This window comes from Parasteatoda tepidariorum, chromosome 2 (assembly GCF_043381705.1).
Source record: "Parasteatoda tepidariorum isolate YZ-2023 chromosome 2, CAS_Ptep_4.0, whole genome shotgun sequence".
Lineage (NCBI taxonomy): Eukaryota > Metazoa > Arthropoda > Arachnida > Araneae > Theridiidae > Parasteatoda > Parasteatoda tepidariorum.
The window spans coordinates 58,808,427-58,834,628 of NC_092205.1; the positions used below are offsets into that span (position 1 = coordinate 58,808,427).

The 26,202-nt window shown below is 32.0% G+C and overlaps 1 protein-coding gene across 1 annotated transcript in view; it reads left to right on the plus strand.

Moving 5' to 3' along the window:
- Nucleotides 1-26,202, plus strand: part of LOC107438545 (Dynein heavy chain at 93AB) — a 72,689-nt gene that overhangs the window by 8,269 nt on the left and 38,218 nt on the right. The window contains exons 6-21 of the mRNA XM_043039645.2: nt 662-1,036; nt 1,651-1,934; nt 3,438-3,699; nt 4,764-4,921; nt 5,033-5,264; nt 6,419-6,613; nt 8,108-8,318; nt 12,532-12,659; nt 15,112-15,411; nt 17,664-17,999; nt 19,310-19,621; nt 20,498-20,665; nt 22,451-22,714; nt 23,269-23,427; nt 24,442-24,644; nt 25,156-25,315. Coding sequence (XP_042895579.2) covers nt 662-1,036; nt 1,651-1,934; nt 3,438-3,699; nt 4,764-4,921; nt 5,033-5,264; nt 6,419-6,613; nt 8,108-8,318; nt 12,532-12,659; nt 15,112-15,411; nt 17,664-17,999; nt 19,310-19,621; nt 20,498-20,665; nt 22,451-22,714; nt 23,269-23,427; nt 24,442-24,644; nt 25,156-25,315 — 3,747 coding nt within the window. The remainder of the gene's footprint in view (nt 1-661; nt 1,037-1,650; nt 1,935-3,437; nt 3,700-4,763; nt 4,922-5,032; nt 5,265-6,418; nt 6,614-8,107; nt 8,319-12,531; nt 12,660-15,111; nt 15,412-17,663; nt 18,000-19,309; nt 19,622-20,497; nt 20,666-22,450; nt 22,715-23,268; nt 23,428-24,441; nt 24,645-25,155; nt 25,316-26,202) is intronic.

Genomic DNA, 26,202 nt, shown 5'->3' on the forward strand with positions numbered 1-26,202 from the left:
AACAAAATAGAAAAATCAAGTCAAAGAAATATTAAAAAGACTGAGAGAACTGGAAGTAAAAAACAACTAATCGTGTGGAATTATGAAAGGGCTTTTAGGAGCTCAGGATTCATCAAGAACCGTCGAATTAACGATGATAATAAATGAATGATCCCTCATAGACCTTTATTTCTCTTTGATCACCCCTAGTGATGTCAAGGACTCGACCATATGGATCTAGAACCTGTAGATCTGTTTAATCCCCAGACATCGTGGAAGACCTAGAACAAAATAGAAAAATCAAGTCAAGGAAATATTTAAAAGACTGAGAGAACTGGAAACAAAAAGCAACTAATTGTGTGGAATTATGAAAGGGCTTGATTTAGCTTAGGGTTCATTAAGAACCGTCGAATTAACGATGATGATAAATTAACGATCCCTCATATGTCAATATTTTCTTCGCTTGGACATTGATTACCACGACCGAAGCTCTGATTGCATCAATTTTATCGAAGTATTTTAATGGAGATAATGTGGTCATCGATCTTGAAGAAACACACAGTAATTTTGCTTTTAGTTTTACTGAATATTTTATGACGCCTGTGTTTGCACTGAATACGTGAGATTTACTAACCTCGTAAATTAACCAAATACTAGTTTTTACCCTATGTTTTAATTTTAGATCATTCGTCATCTTCCGAAACTGTTTGATTCGGTGTCACAACTGGTGTTCGAAAGTGACGCAGACGAAAAAGCCATAGCTGTGATCAGCCGGGATGGGGAGCACTTGAAACTGAAGGAGCCCTGCTTGTGTACTGGAGCGGTTGAGACTTGGTTAGATCGTCTGTTGAATTGTATACGTTCCACTCTGAAAGAAGACCTGTCCTTAGCCATATCTTCCTACGAAGATGGCGGTAGAGAGTCGTGGATTTTTGAAAACATTGCTCAAGTGGCACTAACAGGCACACAAATTTGGTGGACAGCGGAAGTTAGCGCTGCTCTTCAACGAGTGCGACAAGGACATGAAACAGCCTTGAAGCAATACAATAAGAAACAAGTAAGTACTACAAACGAAGATTTAAAATTTTCTATTTTCTCTTTGGTGCCATAAATTTTTAGACTGATTTTGACTAGATACGCTAAACTGATTTCAAATCATAAATTTTCCTTTTATTCGCAGTATCTAAATAAAAAATTTCCAAATTATTTTGTAAAACATAAAAGTGTCGGAATCCTCAAATACGAAATTTATTTCGACTTCATTTTTTATGCTCATTTTGTAAATATAGAAAATATTTTCCTTTATCATATGGTTGCACTGAATCACCTTAAATAATTATTCATTTGCGAAAAGAGACGATGAATTTGTAAAAATTGAGTAAATAGAGAAAAAAAAATTTTTTTTTCTTTCTTCTTAAAATCAGTGTAATAAATCAGTGTAATCAAAAATATAGTCAAAATTAGTATAAAAATCCCAGGCATCAAACATATATTATTTTGTGGAACATTGAAAGTAGTATATTTTGCAATATAACAGTTAATCTCAAAAAGTAAAGTTGATAGAAATTTATTTATATTTCATTTTAAGAATGGAATATTTGGGGGCAGAAAGAGTGTTTATTGAAATATTTGTAAAATAATCTAAACTACTTTAGCTCCTTTGTATTACAGATGCAACAATTGCACCAATTGATAGATCTGCTATTAACAGATCTTAATCGAGAATCTCGCCAAAAAGTGATGACAATATGCACGATGGACGTTCACGCCAGAGATGTTGTATCTCGCCTTATTTCCCTCAGAGTGGAAAACGAGACGGATTTCGCCTGGCAATCACAGCTTCGACACAGATGGGAAGAAGACTGCACGGTGCACATCTGTGATGCCAGATTCGATTACTGCCACGAATATTTAGGAAATACTCCTCGTTTGGTTGTTACTCCTTTGACAGACAGGTATTATATATCTCAGTTTAGCCAGTTGTTATTTATTTATTATGAAACACACTTTTTTTTGCATAATTTTTTGAATTTGTGTCAAAACCTTACGAAAATTTCCGTCATGTAATCTGCGGCAGAATAATCGCCAATTCTTGACAAGTTCTGGGCAGCGTTTTAAAAAAACTGTAAAAAAGAAAAAAGAAGAAAAACATTGCAGGAGGAAGGAACCAACTTCTTGAAGGGTCTAACTCGCAGCCACCCCCGAGTATACTTCTACGTGTTTTTTTTTAAATTTATTATTTATTTTAATTTAAACTGCAATCCATTTGTAGCCATAGCGTTTGTAATAGGCACGACAGATCACGATACGGAAATATCCCCCAAAAGTATTCTAATTAAACATCGCAAATTTATATATAAAGAGGAAAAAAATGCTTGTGAAATTTAATTAATCACTACATTGTAAAAAAGAATTTCTTAAACTTGAGCTAAAATGTATCAAAATAGCTTCGAAAGAAATAAAGCTTAATTTGAAAACCCCGTGTACTAATAATTGAATATAGAGGCAGGCTCAAAATTGAAACAGCAGCTCTGAGAATCCATCTTTGCTTATATTAGGGACTAATAAGTAGAAATAGAATAGATAATAAATAAAATAAAAACGGAATATAATAAATAATAATAAATAGAAAAGTATTGATTACCGATCTGAAGATATTCTTTATTTGAAATCTGAGATGTTCTTTATTTGCGATCTGAAAATATTCTTTATTCCCGAAGTAAAATTGGATTGAAGGTGTGTGCAATAAACTTTTATCTAATTAGATTTTTCCCCCAAATATTTGATCATTCTAAACTAATAAAGTGTGAACTTCGTCATATATGAGAATAATGAGTCATTTTGACATGTTGTTTCACTTTTGAGATGATTCAGTTTTGAGCATGTCACTATACTCATCGGTTTTCAAATTTGACTTTTTATGTTTTGGAGCTATCTTGACAAAATTTAACTCAATTTTGATAAACACCTCTTTTACAGCGAACTGATTAAATCGAGCTTAAAATTTTTAACAAGGAAAAGTTGAAAGGTCTTATAAGAAGCATATTTACGTTTTATCAGATATTCAAACTGTTTTCGGTGCTTTACGTCTCCCCTTTCTCTTTAGTGATTCAACAGATTCTGATAGCAGTTTTGTTTCTTAAAGGACAATGATTCTAAAAGACATATTAAGTGTGGTAAATATATTAAGTATAGATTCTTACTTTCAGTTTTAGAGAGATACTGCATGATGCCACTAAATACAACGCATTGTTTGGAACGAAATTTTCTCGGATGCTTAAAATTATAATTTTGTTCAAATTAGCTTGTTAAAATTTGCTTAAGATAAAAAACTTTTTACGAATACGAAGTTGATTACTAATAGTATGTCAAACAAAACTATTTATAAGTATAAAAAAATAACTGTTCTAAGAAATAAATGCATCAAAAGCTTAAAATTATTAATCATAAAATTTCAGATGTTTCATCACTTTGACACAATCTCTAAAACTCATGATGGGTGGTGCTCCAACTGGTCCTGCTGGAACAGGCAAAACAGAGACTGTCAAGGACTTGGGCAGAGCTCTAGGTACTCTGGTGTATGTATTCAACTGCTCGGAGCAAATGGACTACAGGTCGTGTGCCAATATTTACAAAGGTCTCGCTCAAACAGGAGCTTGGGGTTGTTTTGATGAATTCAATCGTATATCGGTTGAAGTACTCTCCGTTGTCGCAGTGCAAGTAAGATCAAACATTCTTATATGAACTTTATATATACCATTGTTAATATATGCCATGTAAATTTGCTGCAATCGACCGGCCTGTGTAAGGGGTAGGGAACTGTCCTCGCATCAGAGAGATTCTGGGTTCGAATCCCGGGCAAGATATGGATGTTCTTTCCTTCTATGTTCTATCTGTCCTTACTGTGGGAGCAACGTTGGCCCACCTAATACGGTGCCCCTGTGAGAGAGGTCAACAAAATCGCCCTGTAGATGCCTGAATTGGTGGATGTTAACACAGGCGGGCATTAGAACAAAAAATTGCTGCAACCGAAGAGTTAAACTGAATTATAGTATCGTTTAATAAAGATTTAGGAAGAATAATTTAATTTGCAATATGTAATTGTTTAGATATAAAAATAGTAACAGATTTTAACGATATAATTCTCTAATATGCTCCATAACTTTTAAATATCAAGAAAATTTTTGTTTAAAAAATTGAAGAATCTAAATGATATTCAATAAATAATTTTTAAATGTGTATATATCAAACAAAAAAGGAGAAAAAGCTTTCAGGTTAAAGAAAAGAGTACTAGAAGGAGAGTTCAGCAGTCTCAGAACTCAGGAGCTACCAACAAGATTGATGTTAAAATCAATTTAGCAGATTGAGATCATAATCCGATGATACTCTAGCTAGATTTTGCAATTGTGCCTTTCATTAACTGCATATTTACCAATGAAATTTTTCTCTATGTGGTCCATTTTTTTAAACACATTTTCTGAATAAAACTCCAGATTTTATGGTCATCAAAAAACTCAAAAGGTGTTTAGATAAACCATTTATTATCATACAAGATTATGGTTATTATTTTTGATTGCATGATATTGATTCATGTTAAACAGAAACAGGGTGTAAATTAATACCCGAATAAGTGCATGATATTATGGATCGATCTTAAAAACAATATTCAGTAATTTAGTAATTTTATAACTCCTCGAATGATAGTGATAGTTAAAACACAATCACTTAGTTTAAAAATTCATGACATTGCAAAATTGCAAACTTTAGGATGTGTCCGATTTCAGGTGAAATGTGTGCAAGATGCCCTTCGAGGTAAAAAGCCCACTCTTTGTCTACTGGGAGACGAAATTCCACTGAAACCATCTTTAGGTATATTTATCACCATGAATCCCGGTTATGCAGGCAGAACAGAATTACCAGAAAATCTGAAAACCCTCTTCAGGTATTTTATCCTGCTCTAGCTAAAAAATCACTGCTGTTATTTTTTTTCATGATTTATTTTTAAAACTCAAATTTAAGCAAATAACAACTATCTCTCCTATTGCGTATACAGGCCTTGTGCAATGGTTGCACCGGACAGCCAATTGATATGTGAAATTATGCTGGTCGCCGAGGGTTTTGTGGAAGCGAGGAGCCTGGGACAGAAGTTCACTACATTGTACTCATTGTGCAAGCAGCTCCTTAGTAAGCAGGATCATTACGACTGGGGCCTAAGGGCTATAAAATCTGTATTGGTAGTTGCGGGATCTTTGAAACGATCATCTCCAGCGACACCGGAAGAGCACGTAAGAATTTATTCTGTTATAAAATTTACTGCAGCTTGCTTTAATCATAATACACTTTTATTGCGGTGCATCTGATTTAGTTTCCTTACATTAATGTGACATTTAAATGAGAAGAAAAAAATTGCTTTTTGAAGTTTATTTTTATTCTTCCGGTAAAACTCTGATTATTCTGCATCTGCACCTATGAGATCAGAAATAGGTTAGAAAATCAAAAGTGGTGGATAATATTGAATCGATTTTTTCCGACATCATTATTATATACGAGGAGCATCCAGAAAGTAAGTTTCCCTAATTTATAAAAAAAAAAGAACTCACACTTTGAGGAACATATTTATTGGCAACAAGTAGAGCAATGTTCCAGCTTTTTACGTTACATTTTCCTCAGTGCTTCACAGTAACGCTAGACGTCTGTCACACGCTGGTTCCATTCACGGGCGGCAGAGTTCTACGACAGAGAGATACAAAAGTTGATCCCACAATACGACAAGTGTCTCAATTCTGGTGGTGGCTATGTTGAAAAATTGCTGAAACACTGCTGTACTTGCTGCCCATAAATATGTTCCTGAAAGTGTGAGTTCTTTTTTTTTTATAAATTAGGGAAACTTACTTTCTGGATACACCTCGCGCATTTTTCAATCGTGCGAATATTAAACTTTGAGTAAAATAATTAAAAATACAAAGATCTTGTTATGAAATAAATTTATACTGCAACCTCTTGTTGTCGTCTCGTTTGTCAAAAGGCTACAAAAAAGCTGCTTTGTACTTTCTCTGAAAGTTTCATGTAATTTTTTTCCTAATTTTATTTAGCTAAAAAGTATATTGCTTGTCTAATTATGACTTTGACGTTTCATTATCATTAAAATGGTATGATGAGTTTGATTCCCGGTTTCACCAGCCACTTTTAGTTAAGTATTATAGGTATCAGAAAACGCTTAGTTTTAATTTGATATAAAGGCCTTTAATACATGTGGGAAAAATATTTTTTATTTTTATTAAAAGAAAAGAGTTTTAACTGAAATTTTTGTAGTATTTGTGCGCGTATAAGACTCATTTTTCAATATGAATTTATCCATTATTCTTGTTTATTTTCTATTTAAATTAGTAAACGTGCATCAAATAGTATGTGATTATAGCTTTGAAACATTTTTTAACAGATATTAATGCTGGCTTTAAGAGATTTTAACCTTCCAAAAATTGTGAGCGAAGATGTTGGTGTATTTATGGGTCTAATAGGTGATCTCTTTCCTGCTCTTGACATACCGAGAAGGAAGAATCCTGTTTTGGAGAAAGCGGTGAAAGAAGCTATTGCCGACCTCAAACTTCAACAGGAGGATAACTTTGTTTTGAAGGTTTGTTTGTCGCATCTTATGTGACTTTAACAATACCCATCAGCATTGATAATGTCTTAAGAACCGAAAACTTTATCGACTGTTCGTGTATCAATAATTAGTTGTGATTTCTGAACATTTTATTCTAATACCATAGCAAGGTTTTTTTGTATCCTTTTTATCTCAATTTCGGATGCATTTCCTTTTAAAATAAATATAAAAATATTCTGAATAGGATATCACATATTTCTTAGTCTACAACCGTTGTGCTTTCAGTTTATGACACTTATTATGATATTTTTGCACTTAATAATACGTAAAATAATAATTATTGAGTTCAGTCCAAGTAGCCCTTTGATCTCGAGTCCATATTTTGTTTCATTTTGTTCATTTTAATAATGAAGCAATTCGAAAACTGAATAAACTATTTTTTAAAAAAACTGAATAATGATTCAATAATTAAATTTTTTTGTGCTGGGAATTACTGTCTAAAGGAATGCGTATTACACTTTGGAGCACTTCGTCGAATCTGAAGGAGTTTACATGCTGTTCTTCAAAACAGTCTGTGCACTTTCAGGCAACATTTTATGCTTAGATGATTTGATTCATATTCAACCTGTAAAATATGCGACACATTAGTATTCGCAACATTTTGTACTAATTAAAATGATAATTTACCTTCTTAAGTTTCAAATATTGGCGTGCTTTTATATATAAAATGATTCGAAATCATTGCTCTTAGTATATATTATTGGACTTATCGCGAAAAGAAACTCAAACAAGCATGTAGAGTAGGAATCAAAAATCAATATTTAAGCCAAGAAAAATAAAAATAAAAAAACTATCGAGAATAGCATAACCTCCTTCATACTTCAGTCGTATCTCGTTAAGAAACCACTTGGACTTTTCCAGAAACTGTGGAATTCTTCTAGCTTGGTGTAATTCATTAATCTACGTTCATTAATTCACAAAGAGCCATTCACGTTGCATGCGAAAGAATCGCATACGAATTTGGAGATGCGAACAAGAACCTGAGAGGCAAGTTTTTCGTACGCAAATATTAATTTAGATTAATTAGCACCAATTAGACTCTCATTCGCATATCCAAATTTTTCGCATGTAGTGTGAATTGTTGCGCTAGGAGCGAGTTCAAATCTTTCATAGTTTTATTGATTTTAAGTAACCCTGATTTATGGTAAGTAAATAGTCCACATGAAAAACCTATTAACTACTTTTTCTGCTCCTGAAGGTAGGAAAACGAAGAAGAATGTGACAAAAAGCGATATTTTCTTTTATAAATTCAAATATTATTCTGACAATGCAAATGCTACTATTCATAAGAAGTAAGAGAAGAAAGTTTAAGCGATGATAATGATTAACTCATTTTTTTTTTCTTCCGAAATCATTAGAAGTGTTGTAGGTTCTATTGTTACATTTAAATGTTTAGAACTTTCAAAACATTTGACCTCACTTTTCATACAAAAATTGCAAATATATATTTTTTCTAAATTATAGGTGTTACAATTATCTGACTTATTAGAAGTTAGACATTCTGTCTTTGTCATCGGGGCAGCTGGTTCAGGAAAAAGTAGCGTCCTCAAGACGCTGTTTACTGTGTATAAGAATCGAGGCGAAAAACCAATAGCCTTGGATCTAAACCCAAAAGCAGTCACCAATGATGAATTATTTGGTTCCGTTAATCCAGCTACAAGGGAATGGAAAGATGGTAAAAAGATTACATTAAAAGTTATTGCAGTGCTATTAAACTCTAACAAATAAAGAATAAATAACAGCAACTTAAAAGAAGCAGTAAAACTGCAAAAAGACCTTGTGCCAAAATATATATAACTATAAAAGGGTGCAAAATGTTTTAGAAAATATATATTTAGAAACTTTGTATTGAAAAGATTAAGCTGTGTTGAAAGATTTTTATTTTATTTTATCAATCAAATTAAAATAACAAAATATTGGCCGGAGTACTGACCGACATATTCCAGCAGTAGAAATAATTATTTAGATTTTAAGGTTAAAAAAGTTTATTTAGATTACAAATATTAAACACATCAATCACCAAACGTTTGCCTAACGTGCATATACATCGATTATAATTAAATAGTTGATTTATAATTTATTGAAAAGTTCGTTGTAATTTACTTAAAAGGATTTTTTATTTACTATTTTTTTTACAAAAAATACTTTATAACTATATGCATATTTTATAACTAATATTTTGTAACTAATATGCATATTTTATAACTTATCAGCATTTTTAAATTACCCTATTAAAAATGCTGATAAAATATTATCTATATTCAAGTGCTTGATTAAGAAAAAAAATGCTCCTTAATTTGTTTGAAAATAGATTTAGCTAGCTTTAAATCCAGGCTCTAGAAAAGAAGCCATGTATAAAAACATACTTCATATTACATGCAGATTTTATGCAAAACTTTTTGACCATGTGCTCTCACCCCCCAATATTTTTTCCATATAAAATGGAATTCTAATTTATTCTAATTTTTTCCTATATGGAATATAGCTATTTCTGGAAATGCCTACACACAAATGCTTACCTCTAAGCGTATCATAACCGGTGTAAAGACCGGTTATTATATGTATAATTGCATTGCATTGTAAAGTGTTTGTATGTTTCGTGTTAATTAATGAAATTAAATAAAACGTGTTTGACACTCTAGAATAGGGTACTTGCAGTTCGAGAAGAAGTGAAGTGATTATAACTAACCATGTGATTTAAATCAGATTTAATTGGATACCTATAAGCGACGTCACGCGAGAGTGTCGAAGCTGATTGACTTCTGGATCAACAAATACCGCTGGGGAAATAAACATTCGCTTAAATTTACTAGGCAAGTAACATCTTCTGAGGAGAATAGAATTGTATAAGTAATGACATCCGAAAGTAGATGCCCGTCAATCCCTTAGATCAGAGATGGGCAAACTACGGCCCGCGGGCCAACTGTGGCCCGTCGGAAGGTTTTATCCGGCCCGCGGATAGAATTTTAACTTGCCGATCCAAGGTAAATATAAAAATAAGTATCCATTTTCTTGTCGACTTTTTTAAAGCTATTTATGTTCTTTCCTTTTTAACAAAGTACTGATGACCTTTTTACTTTCTCTATTTTTGTTCTACAAATAAATTGATGGAAATAGCACAGAGAGCTTCAATTGGTAAAATGTTGAAAGCAGAAGTTCTTTATAGAATAGCTGTAGATTGGCGTTTGTCTTTATCGAGGAGCAAACTTATGGAATCTAATATAGGTGAATTATGCTTCACGTGTGGCAGACTGCGCATTTTGAGCTACAACGAGAGAACAATCTAGCAATCATCTGATACAGTTGTTTCTAAATATGCCAATGTTTGAGTTTTACAAATCATTACCAAAAGCTAGTACCTAAAATCTTAATAATTCATGCTCAGGAAATCAGTGCTATGTTTGCTTAATCTTAAATATATCTTAAATAATCTTAAATATAATAATACTTTTAAAAACCACGTTCTTGTAGTGGAGAATAATAATTGAAAAAAAATTTGAAAAACGAAAAACGTGGGGTGCATGAAATACATAACAGTAATGTTATATTAGTGTGTGTATGTGTGCTCTTNTTTTTTTCTCAATTTTTGGCCCTCGACCAAAAAAGTTTGCCCATCCCTGCCTTAGATTCACGCCTCAGTTTGCTTCCTTATTCCATTTGCCTCCGCTAATCGCTCAGTTTGGGGTGATGGTCTGCAGTTAATGACGAATTAAAGGGTTTTCGAAGCTCTGTTGTCAAGGAAAATAAAAAGAGTCATAGTTTAAGTGCTTCGCACTTGAAGCAATATGATGATTTTAAACTATATTTATAATCTTGCCGTGAAAAATTATCTGGGGTTTATTAGAACCGACAAATAACTTAAATATTTTATAAGTAATTAAACTTTTCTTAAAAATCACCGATTTGGTGACATTTCTCCACCTAGATGAAAATTATCAATTAAATTAGACCACAAACACTTTTCATTTTTACAAAACTGTGGCTTTTCTCCATCTTGACGTTTTGCTCCATTTTCAAAAGCGCTGACTTTAGATAGGCTAAACTTGACCGAACAATCACGAGTAGTAACCTCACTCCAGTTACAAAAATAGCATATTATTCACAAAAAAGCATCATTTCATATTACGACGGAGCCTTCGAACCTTTAAACAGGAAGCATGCAATTCCTTCGATGGTTGCTAAATAGGGTCCAGTCTCTGGTTAAAGGAATTTTGAAGATGGCCCTATATCCATTTGGAATTTTGGAATCTTGAAATCTATGTTATATTTTCGTACTATTGCATGCATATCTCCTTACTCAAAAATCAGTTTATGTATATTGAACTATGATATGGTGTCAATTTGCTGCAACTTTAAGATGTGAAACTGAAACAAGTTTCAGTTCTGATTCATTTATACGCAATCAATTACGCAATCAATTTTAACAAGTAAGATAGTATGATTAAACTTAGAGCCAACATGAGGTTGCAGCAGTTCTAAACGAACAGTTCTGTACGTTCAGAAATTTTTGACTGAATTTCTAATGAAGTGAATCAAAAGCTACGTCTTCAATTTTAAAACTAGTGAATGTTTTAATCCAAAATTTTCTAACGATTTTGAATTTTTTATGCAATTTAATAGTCTTGAAAAATATTTTAAATTTTAAAGCACTCAACATTTTTAGATTGAAAATCCACTATAGAATCAAATTGGCAATTAACACTTAACAAAGTTTTCTCAATATTTTATTTCTAACAATGAATTACACTGAGTAACAAATTGTTTGTCGCATTTATGTATGCAAATATTTGATCTTGCTTAACTAGACTATGGGGATTTCAAATCTGAAATTAATTTTGCTCCTAAAGCTACAGATATTTTTAAGCGACATTTTTAGTCATTTTTTTTGTAGAAATGTACAAGTTTATGAACGTTATATAAAACAGGAAGTAAGTAGCGTAAATGTTGCGACAAATTTCTAGGGGAGTTATTACACCATCAGGATTAAAATTGTGTAGGATCCCATGCCCGGAAACGTCGTCGCATGCAACTAGGGTCGCCTCCCTGATCAAAAGCACACGATGAGCAACTCAAAAGTACACGAATAAACAGTTCATAATAGAGAAGTGCCTCTAGTCTCGTATGTTGACTATGAATTTTGATGATGTTCCCTAACTCCCTTAGAAGTTTGTCACAATATTTACGCACTCACGCTTCATTTGTAACATTTTTAAACTTGCACATTTCGACAAAAAATAGACTAAATATGTCAGAAAAAATTTACATTTGGAGAGGGAAACATATTGCATACTTGAAATTAGTGATAGGAAAGCATCTAAGATCTGTCAAAAAAAATCTCATACAGCAGTGACCAAAAGGAAAAAAATGCTCCCCAATGTTGCCTTTTGTAATTAACATATTATTATATATTATTCTTTGAAAATACACCTAGTATGTGAACGCGAAATCAGTAATAACCTTTATAAGGTTGAACAGAAAGTTGAACTAACAATTTAGAAGAGAATTTATCAAAAAGTGTTACGCATTTTTAATATTTAGGTGCATTTTCCTATTAAACTTGAAATTGAATGTTTAGGGTTTCTTCTTTTTAGTTCATATATACCCAAACTAAAAAAGAAAATAATAGCTTTTTAAGAAGCTTATCTTTTAAAACATTAACCAAATATTTTTAGTTGAGGGACATTTTTTAACCAAAAAAAGTAAGGTTTTTTTCTGAGTTGGCAATAAAATAACTCAGATAACGTTAAGAGCACACGCACGAAAAAAGTTCGCTACGCCATGTTAAATTTTTTGAATATTTTTATTTGTGTTTTTAAGCATTTTCTGCTCTATTTAAGTCCAAAAAAATTTCATAAGTATTTTACCTATTGTTCGTATTTTATTAAAAGGTTTGTTGTCATCTCTTGTGAGAGACTTGGTCAATGCCTCGACAGAGGGTCCGAGATGGTTAATTTTAGACGGAGACATCGATCCTATGTGGATTGAATCACTGAATAGTGTCATGGATGATAATAGGGTGAGTTTACTTACACATTATAATTTTGCTCAGTAGTTTCAAATTTTGAGAGATGGTAGAGCACAAGCATCATAAAAAAAACTACATAGCAACACATGTCATTTGTACGCCGAGAAGGATCATGAGCTGTCTGGCATTTGAAACGGTACTTTTAATTATCTTAAGGCCTGGTTTCTTTAAGACAAGCGCCTACTCTGGGCGTCAGCGGGAAGTTGACGTACCCTGACGCAAACAAAATACTGTTTTGTAAGATCAGCGTGAAGAGTCGTTTCAAGGCAGACATTATCTCGCATTACGCATGCGTTAATAAAGTAAACAAGTATTGATTTTGATATTGTCGAATAGAGCTTTAGAGAACAAATAATGACCTTGTCCAAGAAAAGACACAGTATAGCTTAGCTATATGAAGAAGAGGAAGAACAAGCTACGTTTAATGTTAAAATCAAAATCTTGGCTGATTTCAATGCTCTGTTGGATGTTGTCCATCATTGCTTCTGTCGTTAAGGTTACGTTACAATCCAACTGCAGTTGATTCGGACGTCAGTTGTCGTTCAAGCTGAGCGTTCGATGACGCATGTTGTCTAACTCACAAATTGACCAATCAGGGGTTAGCGCTGGCTTCAAGCTGACGTTTTGTAACGCCGACCGGTCTTAAAAAACCAAGCCTTTAATCGAACAATAATTTAACGTTTTTTAAGTGATTAGTATCAAAAATAAAGGTTCCAAGTAATTGTTTCATTGTAATTGATTGGAATTGAGTAAATGATTGAGTGACTAACTTTATGACCTTGACAAGTTAGTGGCCAAATCAATAAACCATATAAATTGCCTGTTTCTGAGGTTATATTTTAAACAATAATTACTAGAAATCGTAAAATTATCACGCAATTAAGATAATTTAGATAATATGTGATAATTTAGATATATATTTTATATGCACATAAACTGCAAATTCATAACGAGGAGGAAACCCCAGCTGCATACGATGACATTTTCAGCCATGGATTAATGTCATTTTCAATCCTATTGACGGGCCCCATCCCTCCACCAGATATCAATAATAAATTCAGAATCACCTTATACTTTCCAATCATTCTTGCATTTTCATGTCAAGAAATGAAGGCATTTAAACAATAACGTTTCAGTTTCCTTTACTTTAGAGCATTCTTTTTCTGAAGTAACTGAGCATGCCAATAAAGTTAGTTTGGAACAAGTGTACGAAGATGTGAGATAGTGACGGAGATGTGAGAACGGGACGTCACACTTTCAAATATCATCAAGCAAGTGAAGTAATGAGCAGTGGCAGTTTAAGAATGTTTGTGGTGCGCGTAATTTTTTAAGCACATGCAGTTGTCGAAAGTAGAATGCTACAATTAGTGAAACTACTGTAGTTGCTACTTTTTTTAAATCATAATTTGAAGCGGTTGTGCTCATTTTTTTTTAAAAAAAGTATTGTTATAAGTAATTTAATACAAAAGCAATACTTTGTAGTGATTTCTGGGAACTACTCTTGACGTTAGTAAAAATTACTAATATTTTAATTAACCATTGCTAATTCAACACTTTTACCCCACCTTCAAATACGAATAAAACATTGTTGTTGTTTTAATGAAGGGGAACATATTTCTCCGTAATTTTCGATGTATACTTTATTTCTTAGAGGAAATAAAAAAGCATTAAACACTTCGTAAACTTGCAAGTATATAATAAGTTCCTGACATTACTTGAAATAAATATTCACGGTTGAGAGAAAAACATAAAAAGTTGAAGGTTAAAAGAATAAATTCGCAAAATATGGTTCAGAATAACAAACTGTCTCATGTACGCATGAATACATATTTTTTAATAATTCCTCATGCTTAAATAAGTTCATTTTTATTCAAAACCGTTATAACATGGGTGAAAATTAAATTCTCTAACAAAATTCGTCTCCTAAATTTACTAAAGTAGTGGCTACACTTTAAAAGTAGTTTGTAGTCACTAAAAAAATCATTGGAAAAAAAAGTAGCTGTAGCGCTGTAGTTAGCTACATTTGTTGAAGTTGTAGACAAAAATATTATAGTTTTTCCGGCCACTAAAAACAGACGTACTACGTGAACCTGCTGGATAGTACTAGAAAGTGTGAAATATCTCTATACGTGACTTTTAGCAGTAAGATATTTAATAATATCGTTTCACTTCAGTTGCTTCAGAGCATACGTTCAAGTTCGTATGTTCTGAAGTAACTGTGTGCATACAGTTTTGATAAATCTTATAACAGATATACACGCTAACTTCAAATTATGCGTATATGAAAGCAAGCGGAAAGCTATTGCTAAAAGCTTTTGTTAACAAATTCAATTGCAAATAAATATTCAATTCTGAAGACATCTTGACTAATTTGTTACACTTACTGCTAACCCACGTTCTCAAATCCTGTGTTACAAAAATAAGTCGATTGTCTGTTTTATAGGTTTTAACTTTAGCAAGTCGAGAACGGATATCCTTGACCCCGCATATGCGTCTTTTGTTCGAAGTGTCATCTTTGGAACAGGCTACACCGGCCACTGTGTCACGGGGAGGAGTGCTCTACCTTGACTCATCAGACGTTGGTTGGAATCCGTTCGTGGTAAGCTGGATCGAACGAAGATCGATACAGTCGGAAAAAGCAAATTTGATTATATTTTTCGATAAATATGTGCCTCCGTGCCTTGAAGCAATGAACAAAAGATTTCAAACTATCTTGCCCATTTCTGATATTTGCTACGTACAAGTAAGTTAAATGCTTTTCTTAATGTCAATATAAAATGTATTCTAAACATTCATTTCAACAAAATATAGAGGTGGAAAAGTTAAACTAATTTACTGAGTTTATCTTTATTTTGTAATTTTAAACACTTCAAATGTCCTCGATATTACAACCTTCAAACGGCAGCTGTTCATTTTGTTTTAAATAGTTTTTACGGCGGAAAGTAACTTGCAGCTAAAATTTTCGTGACAATAATTGAAGAGACAGAATTGCATGTATTATACGTCTTTCTATCCAAGGATATACAGGCTTGCATGCGTCAAGCCTGTTTTAATCTTCAAATTTTTTTTTTGTGTGTGCGCTACTTTTTATACAGTTGGTACAAATTTAATTTCAAAGAAAACTTTTTTAAAAGTTTAGTTTGATGATTTTTATCTAAAATAAAAAGACAATTAAAAATTTTTCCGTGTGTCAGTTTTGCCACAGGCGCTAGCTTCCTATAGTTTAAATAGTGGATGAAAGGGTCAATTTTACCCCCAAATACTTAAAAAGGTTTAAATATTTTCGCTAGATCATTCTTGAGAGACGCTTGAATCATTCGTCATTCGTATAAATTGTATAAATTAAACTGCTGATGGTTCTGTTCTTTCATATATTTTAAAATATATGAAAGATATAAGTGATTGATGTTTACTTACTCATAGCTCTCATTAATAAAAAAAAATCGTTTTTTGCGCTTTATTTAATTTATTTTTTATTTGTTAGATCATATAAGCTCAATGATTAATGTGAACGTGCTGACATGAAGGGATTACGTCACCAAATTAGTATTACTATAGTTATATGAAACCATGTGTTTCTTGAGTTTATAGTTATGCTTTTGAAAAGATGACTATAAAGCAAAATAATTTTAAAAAAACAACAGCTTTTAAAATTAAAATAAATAAGTAATGCACTGAAAAGCAAAATTAATGAATAGTACTGATTTGTCTAAAAGTACATAAATTTTTTTTATGCCATTATTGATGCCAATGATACTTGATTAATTTTGCTGCGAACTACTTGAAATAAAAAAAATAATAAAATGTGCTCCAAAAAGCAAAATTAACGGAGAAATGGTACAGATAGTTTAGAAGAAGCGTTAAAATTATTATTATTAACGCCAATGATGTTTAATAAATTTTGGTAATTATTTTTAATTGAAATAAAAAAGTATGTACCAGTCTTTGCAAAATCCTTAGAAAAGAAACAAGAATTGATTGCAGAGGATAGCTTCTTGTAGATTAAATTCGACTATTAAAAATAAATGCATCAATATTCTTTGGATTCTAAACTTTGATTAAATAGAGCATTGCTCCCCAACCTTTATATCGCTGAGGATTAGTCAACGCTTGATAATTTTACAGCGGCCCTCTAAAGGAAGGGGTGACGTTGATTGTTTATATTTTAGATGGTTTTTATTTAATAATTGTAATTTAATTGTATTTAAACATGCCTTCAAAACAAAATACAGCTACCTGCAAGTTATAAGTGCGACTTCAGGTCTTAGGATCTTAGTTTAAAGTTTATTTCAGATTAGGTTTCATCTCAGCTCCCAATTAACCTCTTGTACCTAGAAAGTCCAACAAACCCTAGAGAACACCACACTCAATAAAATGTAAATAATTTAATGCTCCTAGAGCCGATCTGTAAGATTTGATCCCCGGGCCGGTACCGACCAGGGGGTTGGGAACCACATACGTAAGCTACAAATATATTTGATGTGATTCCCTAACAGCATGAAAAAAATAGTAATTTAAAAAAATATATATTCAAATCTTACTCTAGGTAGAATTTTGTTGAAGTGAAAATACAATTACATGCGTGGTCTGGGTACGGATTCAGGTGACGTATCTTTGCTTTAAGTTTATCAGAGATTAAGTTTTATTTCAGCTCCCAATTAGCCTCTCGTCCATAGAAAAACGCACAAACCCGCGAAAAATTCACCACAGTAAATTAAATGAAAATAAATCAACGCTAATAGGGCTGTTCGGTATGAATTGATCCACGAACCGCACCCTGTCCGCGGCCTTGGGGTTGGGGACTACAGATATAGAATGTTGAGTAAGCACCACTTTAATGTATAGTTTTGAAATTTTTGGTTAAAATGTAGTAAAAAAAATACAAATTTTAAAGATTACTTCTTTGTATAACAATTTTCAAATCATTCTTGTATTATTTGATAACAATTCTTGTATCACTATTTAATTAAATTGTAGTTATTTTTCTTCACATAGACCTTGTGTTGTCTTTTGGAGTGCTTCTTAACACCAGAGAATACACCACCCGATTCTCCGAATGAACTCTATGAGTTATACTTTGTGTTTTGTTGTGTTTGGGCTTTTGGATCAGCCTTAAAACAATCGACCACTATTGACAGCAGACTGGATTTTTCTAACTGGTTTCTTGGGGAATTCAAATCCGTTAAGTTTCCAATATCGGGCATTCAGGGTCCTCCACAGGGTGGCGGAGAGGCTCCCACTGTCTTTGACTACTACATTGACACCAAAAGATTCTATCCTTGGACAAGAAAATTGCAAAAATACCAGCCTTCTCTAGACGTTTCATTACAGGTAAGTGGTCAAATTAAAGATTTGAGCTTCTAAAACTGCACGCTGCGCTTGCAAACTGCTGGAAAAAAAGCTGATTACAATTAAAAAATACCTAATTAGAACTTAGAACTTTTGATTTATGGGTTTTACTACTAATCATTCAATGGAATAATATGTTTTTTCGTTCAGTGCATTATTATAACTATTATAATTGTCCTTTAACATATTGAGATAGCAATTATTTCCCCAAATAAAAATTGTACCATCCATTCAATAAGTTATTAAAATAAGTATCGGCTGATATCGTATCGTGGTATTCAACCGACGCGTTTATTAGTGTAGATTATTACGCCTATTGAATATCCATACAACATATTACTTTCGTAATTATACAGTATAGTATAACGGTATTACTTGAATTAAAACTCCGTTCCCTCCAAAAATAAATAAATAGGAAATAATGTTTCAAGCGCTCAAAAATTGGCACCTATTTTCAGGACCACTTGTCAGACATGAATGATAAGAAACAAAAGAAATTTTAAATATGAACCATAAAGTTTCCAACGAAAAATGGAAATATAAAGAAGAAAAACAAAACAAAGAAAGCTACTGTGGCCGAGAGGGGCAAATCAGGGTAAAATGCATTAATCAAGTAATACCTTACCTTTAAAGCTTCTTTTGATTATTAAAAAGTAATACCTATCCGCTTCAGTTTCTTGGGATCATTTATTTAATGTTATAATAGTATTAATTTAATAGATTAATAAGGAAATCATGCAACAATGATTCAAGCAATTTTGGCATATTATTAAGTAACTTTTACCGCTAAACTTAATCTGAGGACGTTCTAACGTTTCCGGCAAATTTCAGACAATACGTGCTATGTGCGTTTTTTCTTAAATGATGTAGAGGGGAGAAAATAGTTTTTATTCCGCTAAAAAGCAAATCTGACAAAAGACAACTTACTATTTACAAGACAGTCTTGATGTAATCAGTTATTTTTAGTTAGATGTAGCTGATTGAATTCAAGGATTATGAATTGGTACTAGCTTATATCGAATTCGTTTAAAATAACCAAAATAAAAGAGACACCCGGAGAAAACTTCCTTTCTTTCTGTGAGTTTCTTTTATTACCCTTATACATATACATATGTGTTTCACATGCCTTATCTCTAGAAGGATAATACGATATCTTTTGTGTCACTATTTTCTACAATATAATATATTTTGGCGTTATGTTTTGCTGTTTGATGCTATATTGATGTTACTGTTTTTATTCCATAGATGCAATTCTAATAATGTTTTACTTTGGATTCTATCACATCCTACAGAATACGTTAGTTCCAACTAAAGAAACTCATCGAATTAATTATATGATGGATCTACTTATTGCCAGAGGCCATCCAGTAATGTTGGTGGGAGCAAGCGGATCTGGTAAAACGTCAGTCGTTAAGTCCACACTCGACGCCTTGGATCAGGAATCCACTTTTCTGGTTGTGAATGTCCCATTCAACTTTTATACCTCGTCAGCAACCGTTCAACGAGCCATGGAACTCCATTTAGAGAAGAAAGTGGGCAAGAATTTCGGACCTCCTGGGCAGAAGAAGCTAATTTACTTCATTGATGATTTTAATATACCCGAGGTAGGCTATATTACTTTATTAAAGCACATCAAAGAGCACAATTAATAAAAAAAAACCTGATGCAAAAATAACGAATATAATAAAATATTTTAATCGAAATCAAAGAATGATAAAAAAAGGATGTTCTTTTATATTTTTAATTAAAATAGTCCCTTCCGAATATATTTTCTTCAACTACAGGATCTATGTTGGTGCTAATTAAAATGGGTACCATATTATATAACACAGAGTTTATGACACCGTTTAAATATCCTGTTTTTAGCACTTAAATCATTTGAGTTGATGCAGTTTGGGATCTAGCTCTCCTGTCGATTCAAATTCATGGATATCAGACAACACTACCTTAAATTAATAATAAAATTAATGGAATAACTAGTTGCCTGCAGTGACCAGGTGTTTATTCTACATGAACCACCGCTTCGCGGCTTTTCATTGATTTTCGTCTTCCCGCCTACCTATTCATTTTGAAGAAAAAAGTCTGAACTTTACGATGGAAAAAAAATAACTAAAATTCTCAACGCGATGAGTTTTGAAGACAGAAATATCGAAAAAATCACAAAAGGACGCGCCTGAAATACACCTGAAAATGTAAGGGAAACAAATGATTGAAATTATAAAATGTGCTTAATTTTATGTATACGACTTTATTTTATGGATTTTATTTTACATTATTTTAAAGAAGATATTGAATTGAATTATCGATATTTTTTTTTTATATATTAATATTAAATTGTAACTTTTCTCAAAAATAACTGTAGTCTAGTCTCTGCAACTAAATAAAAAAACATGGTACTTTAATTAAAATGATATTACTGTTTTTCTTTACTTTTGTCTGAAATATTCTTCCAGAAATGAACACATTTGTAACTTTTTCAGGTAGACAAATATGGTACTTGCCAAGCACATACAATTATACAACAGCATCTAAATTATGGACATTGGTATGACCGTAACAAGTTGAGCATAAAGGATGTCACCAATTGTCAGTATGTTGTATCTATGTGCCCCACGGCAGGCAACTGTACAATTCATTCGCGCTTACAAGTAAGCATGAGCTGATGATATCCGTAATCAACATTGTTTACGATAAATTATAGATAGGTAGTTTTAATCTATAAATTTAAGTTGTTTCGATTGCTTAAAAATAAACTCAAATTTTGTTATTAATGTGACATTTGTTATCATGAAAATCAACATTTAGAAATAAAAACAGAATATTTTTTTAACTATGAAAACTGAAAAAGAGTAAAAAAGAGAGAGAATCACGTTTCAAAAGTGAAAGAAATATTGCTGTTGTTTTTCTTGTTACCAATCCTCAAAATGATCTGTTGGAATTAGTCAAGTCTAAATCAGTTATCCAAATAGGGAAGGATTTTTTAATAAAGCTCGTCTAAGGTTTTAAAATGTATACAGATTTAAAAATTTCGGGTCTAGATATTTTTAAAATATATAAAGATGATGGCTGAGCATTTCACTTAATGCAGGTCCTAAAAATCCTTCTAACTTTGTTCATATAAAAACTTCTTTAGTGTACAATGGCAAAACGTGATATACAAACTTGTTGACGTCTATGGGTTACTAAATATAAGACACCGCCATGACGATCTCTCGAGTTACAGTTTATGTACTGTAGGGGCATTCTATAGATTTTTAAGTGATTTCTAGTTCTCGGAGAACAAGTACAAAACATATCTGACTGACGATTTTTCCAAAGAAGCAGCTTTTGCTTGAGAATCCGAAGTCTCCTTGCCACTAATACTAACATGAGAGGGAATCCAATAAATTTTAATTTCCGAATCAACTGTAAGTTATAGATGGATATGTAAACCCTATCCCCAACATTTGTCCAGTTATTTAGATGTTGAACTGAAGAAAAAAGAATGACAGTTAGATATAAATATCGGCAAAGTTAGGCTAAGCAATATTCTCAAAATAGTTCTCAGGCCTCCTACAATAATGATGAGCTCCGACCTGAACAGAGAACATGAATTTGACTTTATATTTTAGGTTTAAACTTGGAAATAGGAGTCTCGGTGAAGGTATCACTACGAGAATGACCTTGTTCACTTTTGCTGCTATCTCTAAATATATTTGAATAGCAGCTTTCAGTTTATTAGTAGTAGTTTCATGGGACATCCGCCTTATGAATTCAGGATTGTCTTAATTTTTATAAATTAATGTTCAAAGGCTCGGTATTGACTTTATTCTCGAACGTGTTCTCAAGGATAGGGAGACACTATGTGAAGAGGTGGGGGATATTCGCTTGTATTGGTTTCTATATTTATTGATACATCATCTTTGGATTTATTTTTTAATATAATTATTTGTTTTCGAGGACGAAAAATTCCCCTACAAGTGGGACAGTTGTTCTGCTTTTTGGTGCACTATGCGTCGAAGCACTAATTAATTTGTTATCTGAAAGCTGTTTCTATTCCCTAAATACGCATGGAACCAAATTCAATTGAGTAATGCATTAAAAAGGAATGTCTGAAAAAAATTGTGACGTTCTGCTATGGCTTCAGAGGAGAACAGCTAGACTTCATGTAGTTTTTTCTTTAAAGATAGATAGTGTATAAGTGGACGCTACTAAAATCACTAATAGAGCTAAAGCATGTTTTCAAACAGTGACGTTTACTGCCTAAAGTAGGAATCAAAGTTAAATTTTGGAAGGTTGCTTGAGGAAAAGACTGTTTCTCATCAGTCTCTGGTTATTTCTGTTCTTGATAGAGACTAAACTCTAATAAGCATTTAAAAATTAACTCCTGAATTAATTTTTCATAAAAAAAGATAAGTAAAACGTTAACGTTTTATTCCTAATTTCTTTTTTAGCGCCATTTTTGTGTTCTCTCTGTCCCTCCCACCACAGCAGATACCATACAAACTATCTTCGGTCAGCAACTTCGAGAACATCTGAGAAGGATCTGCCCAGCTGGAGAGGCCCAAGAGGATACGGAAGAACTCAAAACGTCTTTCCAGCAACAGATTGTACGGCTTGCCATAGCTCTGCACAAGCGTATGAATTCATCCTTCCACCCGACAGCCTTCAAATTCCATTACCTCTTCAATCTTCGAGATATCTCTAATGTTTTCAGGGTAAATCTCCGTTTATTTGCAACAATATTATACTTATGCTTGTACAACTCTTTCTGAAGTTGGTCAAACACCTAGCAAAAAAACGTTTTCTGTTATGCTCTTCAAAATAAGAAAAAGTTTCCCACAAAGAAGGCAGTTTCCAGGAGAATTCTAGTATTTCGTACCAACAGCATGGATTAAAGTTTTTTCTTCATTTAACGTCTCAGCTTTGATGAGTTATTAAGGTCGAATTTGCTAATTTTCATTTTTATTTTATACAGTTATTTAAAATTTCCTTGAAATACTAAAATATTTCAAGGAAGATGAAATATAAAATCACATTAGAATTAATGCAACTTAATAATAAAATATTTAGTACTATGCAACACAAAGGACTTGAAATCAATCCGACCTGTTTTACGACCTCGACAATGCCAATTGAAAATTAAAATAAATTTATTTTTAATATGAATAATTGCTTATTTTTTCATGTGTTTCAACTCTTTATAGCACTTTCATAGTCTTTCAACTCTTGATATTTAAATTTATCTACTTATTTATTAATATATTTAAAGGGTCTTATGTTGAGCTCAAGTGAAAGCTTGGTGAAAAGCGAAGATCTTTTTCAATTGTGGTTACACGAATCCCAAAGAGTGTATCGAGATAAACTGCTTGATCAAGATGATCTAGAGAAGTTTGATAAAATTCTAGCTGAAGTTCTTAGACAACATGCTGTAAGAATTTATTTTTAAAATTATGATTTATTAGAAAAACGAGGAAATTTTGAAGCCAATAATTAATGATGATGATTATGAATAAAGTATTGGTTTAGATGAAACATGAAATTTTTTTGAATTGAACTTAACATTTTTTTAAAAATAAATTTATTTACATAGGAGCATTAGTAGAAATTTTGACCAATATGAAATTAGCTCCAGACACCGAAACATATTTGTTTCTTTTTTTTTTAATGAAACAAATATGTTTCTTTAAAAATAACCATTAAACATCTATTAAGAGCATTTTTTACAAAAAAATGATTAATTTAGTGTTCATTTTATTTATTTTTTATTTTCATTTTCATGCAACAAATATATTTCATTAGAAATAACTTTTTATAGCATAAATTACTTTTTATAAATTTGTATATTGTAAATTATTATTAAATCCTGCCTTTATATACTAAACACTATATCCTAATAGTAAGAACAAAATATAAAAAGAGTGTATATTGCGATTTAAAAAAATTAAAACTTAAAAACTCAAAAAAATACATTTTTTGCGCTAATTTTTTAATATTTTTATCAAAAAGTTTTAAAAATCCAAAAAATGTATATTTTATAGAGAATTCAAGAATTATAAAAAATTATTACTAATCTTCAATTTGATATCATATAGCCGTTTATAACGAAAACATGAACTATAAAATTGTTAACAAAAATATTTTTCATATCATTATTAATTACCGTTTACTATTCAAATTAAAAAAGCAAAAACCCTCCATTGCAAGCTATTTAATAAACTAATTTTAGTGATTCTTTAAACAACCTTTCCTTTCTCAATTTTTAATTTTGCCATTCTTACGTCTGATTTTATTGATGTTTGTGTTTTCGTCACTAAAATATTTATTTTGTTACCCGTTGAAAGGCATAATTTTTCCAGGCATTCTAAAAACAAATATTATGAGTGGTTTTTACAAAACACCCTGCTCATAAAAATGATACTACGTCAGCAACTTTTTCTCACAGGAAATGGATGATCAGAGTGCACTAGTGAGGGTATCCAACATTCCTATTCATTGTCATTTTGCTCAAGGCATTGGCACATCCTGCTATCAACCTGTGCCGGATATGAAACAGCTTGTCCGGCTCCTACATGATGCCCTGGATGCATATAATGACATATGTGCACCCATGGATTTGGTATTCTTCGAAGATGCTATACGTCATATGTGAGTAACCTTATTTATTTAATGACTAATAAAATGAAAATATAGTGGTGAGATTACTGCACCAATCTCCTCCTGATTGCTCCAATTTCCCTTAACTATTCAAAAAACATCTATAATGAAAAATTTATGTAGCTCCTTTTTTGTAATAGAAAATATATGGTAACTTAATGAATTATTTATAATCCACCTTTATATTACAAGCATTAAAGTTGCTTGCTCAGTATTTTTAAATGCAACTTTGGAACTGATTCGTGCAAAAATCATGCTTTTCTAAATATTTCTATCTAATAAACGTTTATTAACTCTTAGAGAATCTACAATTTCTATTAAAAACAGGTAATCCTAATTTATTTTGTTTCTTTTTTTTAATTAAATAACACTATTTTAGTAAAATTCAGCTTTCTTCTGGTTAATCCATTTGTAATTTGGTTAAAATTCGAACCCTCTTTTATCTCACTTTTATATATTTTGAAAAGGAAATAATATAATTCCTTTCTTTCATAAATAAAAGCTGCCGAATAACGAGAATTCTAGAATCTGGTGGTAATGCCCTGCTGATTGGTGTTGGGGGTAGCGGACGACAATCATCTGCCTCTTTGGCTGCATACATCTGCAATTTGCATCTTTATCAACCCACTTTGCACTCTGATTATGATATACAAGACTTTAAAGTAAGCCACATGTTCTATGCTTACAGTTTTAAAATATTTTCTTTCATTATTTATTTATCAAGTATTATAAATTGAAAAGCCTTTTTTACACTGCGAAACTGAGTCGGAAGAAGTTCTTTAAAATCATGAAATATAAAAATAAATGTTTACTTTAACTTTAATGCTACAGAAAATTATCTCCGAAAAACATATCCAACGATATTAATTATTCTTTCGTAATTTTTGCGACCAATCAATCGAGGTACAGAGAATTGAACTAAAGCAATGCGGCATTAACGTGGAACACTTTTTCTAACTAAGCCATTCCTATGGCCCTATAAATTAGGCGGAAATAATTTTACAATAATACAACAAGGATGCAGTAATTTTTTTAAAGTGTGTGATCTGGTTGTGAATGACCTAAATTAGAATAGAAAAAAACTCAGTTTGAAAATACAGTGAATATTTTAACTATATTTTATGATAATATCAAATGTCCTTATGATTATTAAAGAGAGGAGAAATTTGTGTAGAAGCTAAACATTCCTTTGAACTTCCTTCTGACGCAAAAATTTGGCCGTAACAGGATTCAGCTCTTACGTCAGTCTCACATAATTAAGCGGCACCGAAAGCTTTGGAAATAATTCAGCTATAGTATTATTGCTGAATTCCATATTCCGATAAAGTCAAGCGTAGAACAATTTTTAACATATGTTTTGCATGCACCATCATTATTTTGAAGACAGATCACTCATTTCTAAAATACCCAGTCGTCATCATTATTTAAATTGGCCATTTTTTCTGGAACGCCCGGTGGCTTCGCGCTCCCGTGCCATAGGTCCTGGGTTCGATCCTCGGGCTGGGCATGGTTGACTGCCTTTCATTCCTTCAGTGGTTTGATAAATGAG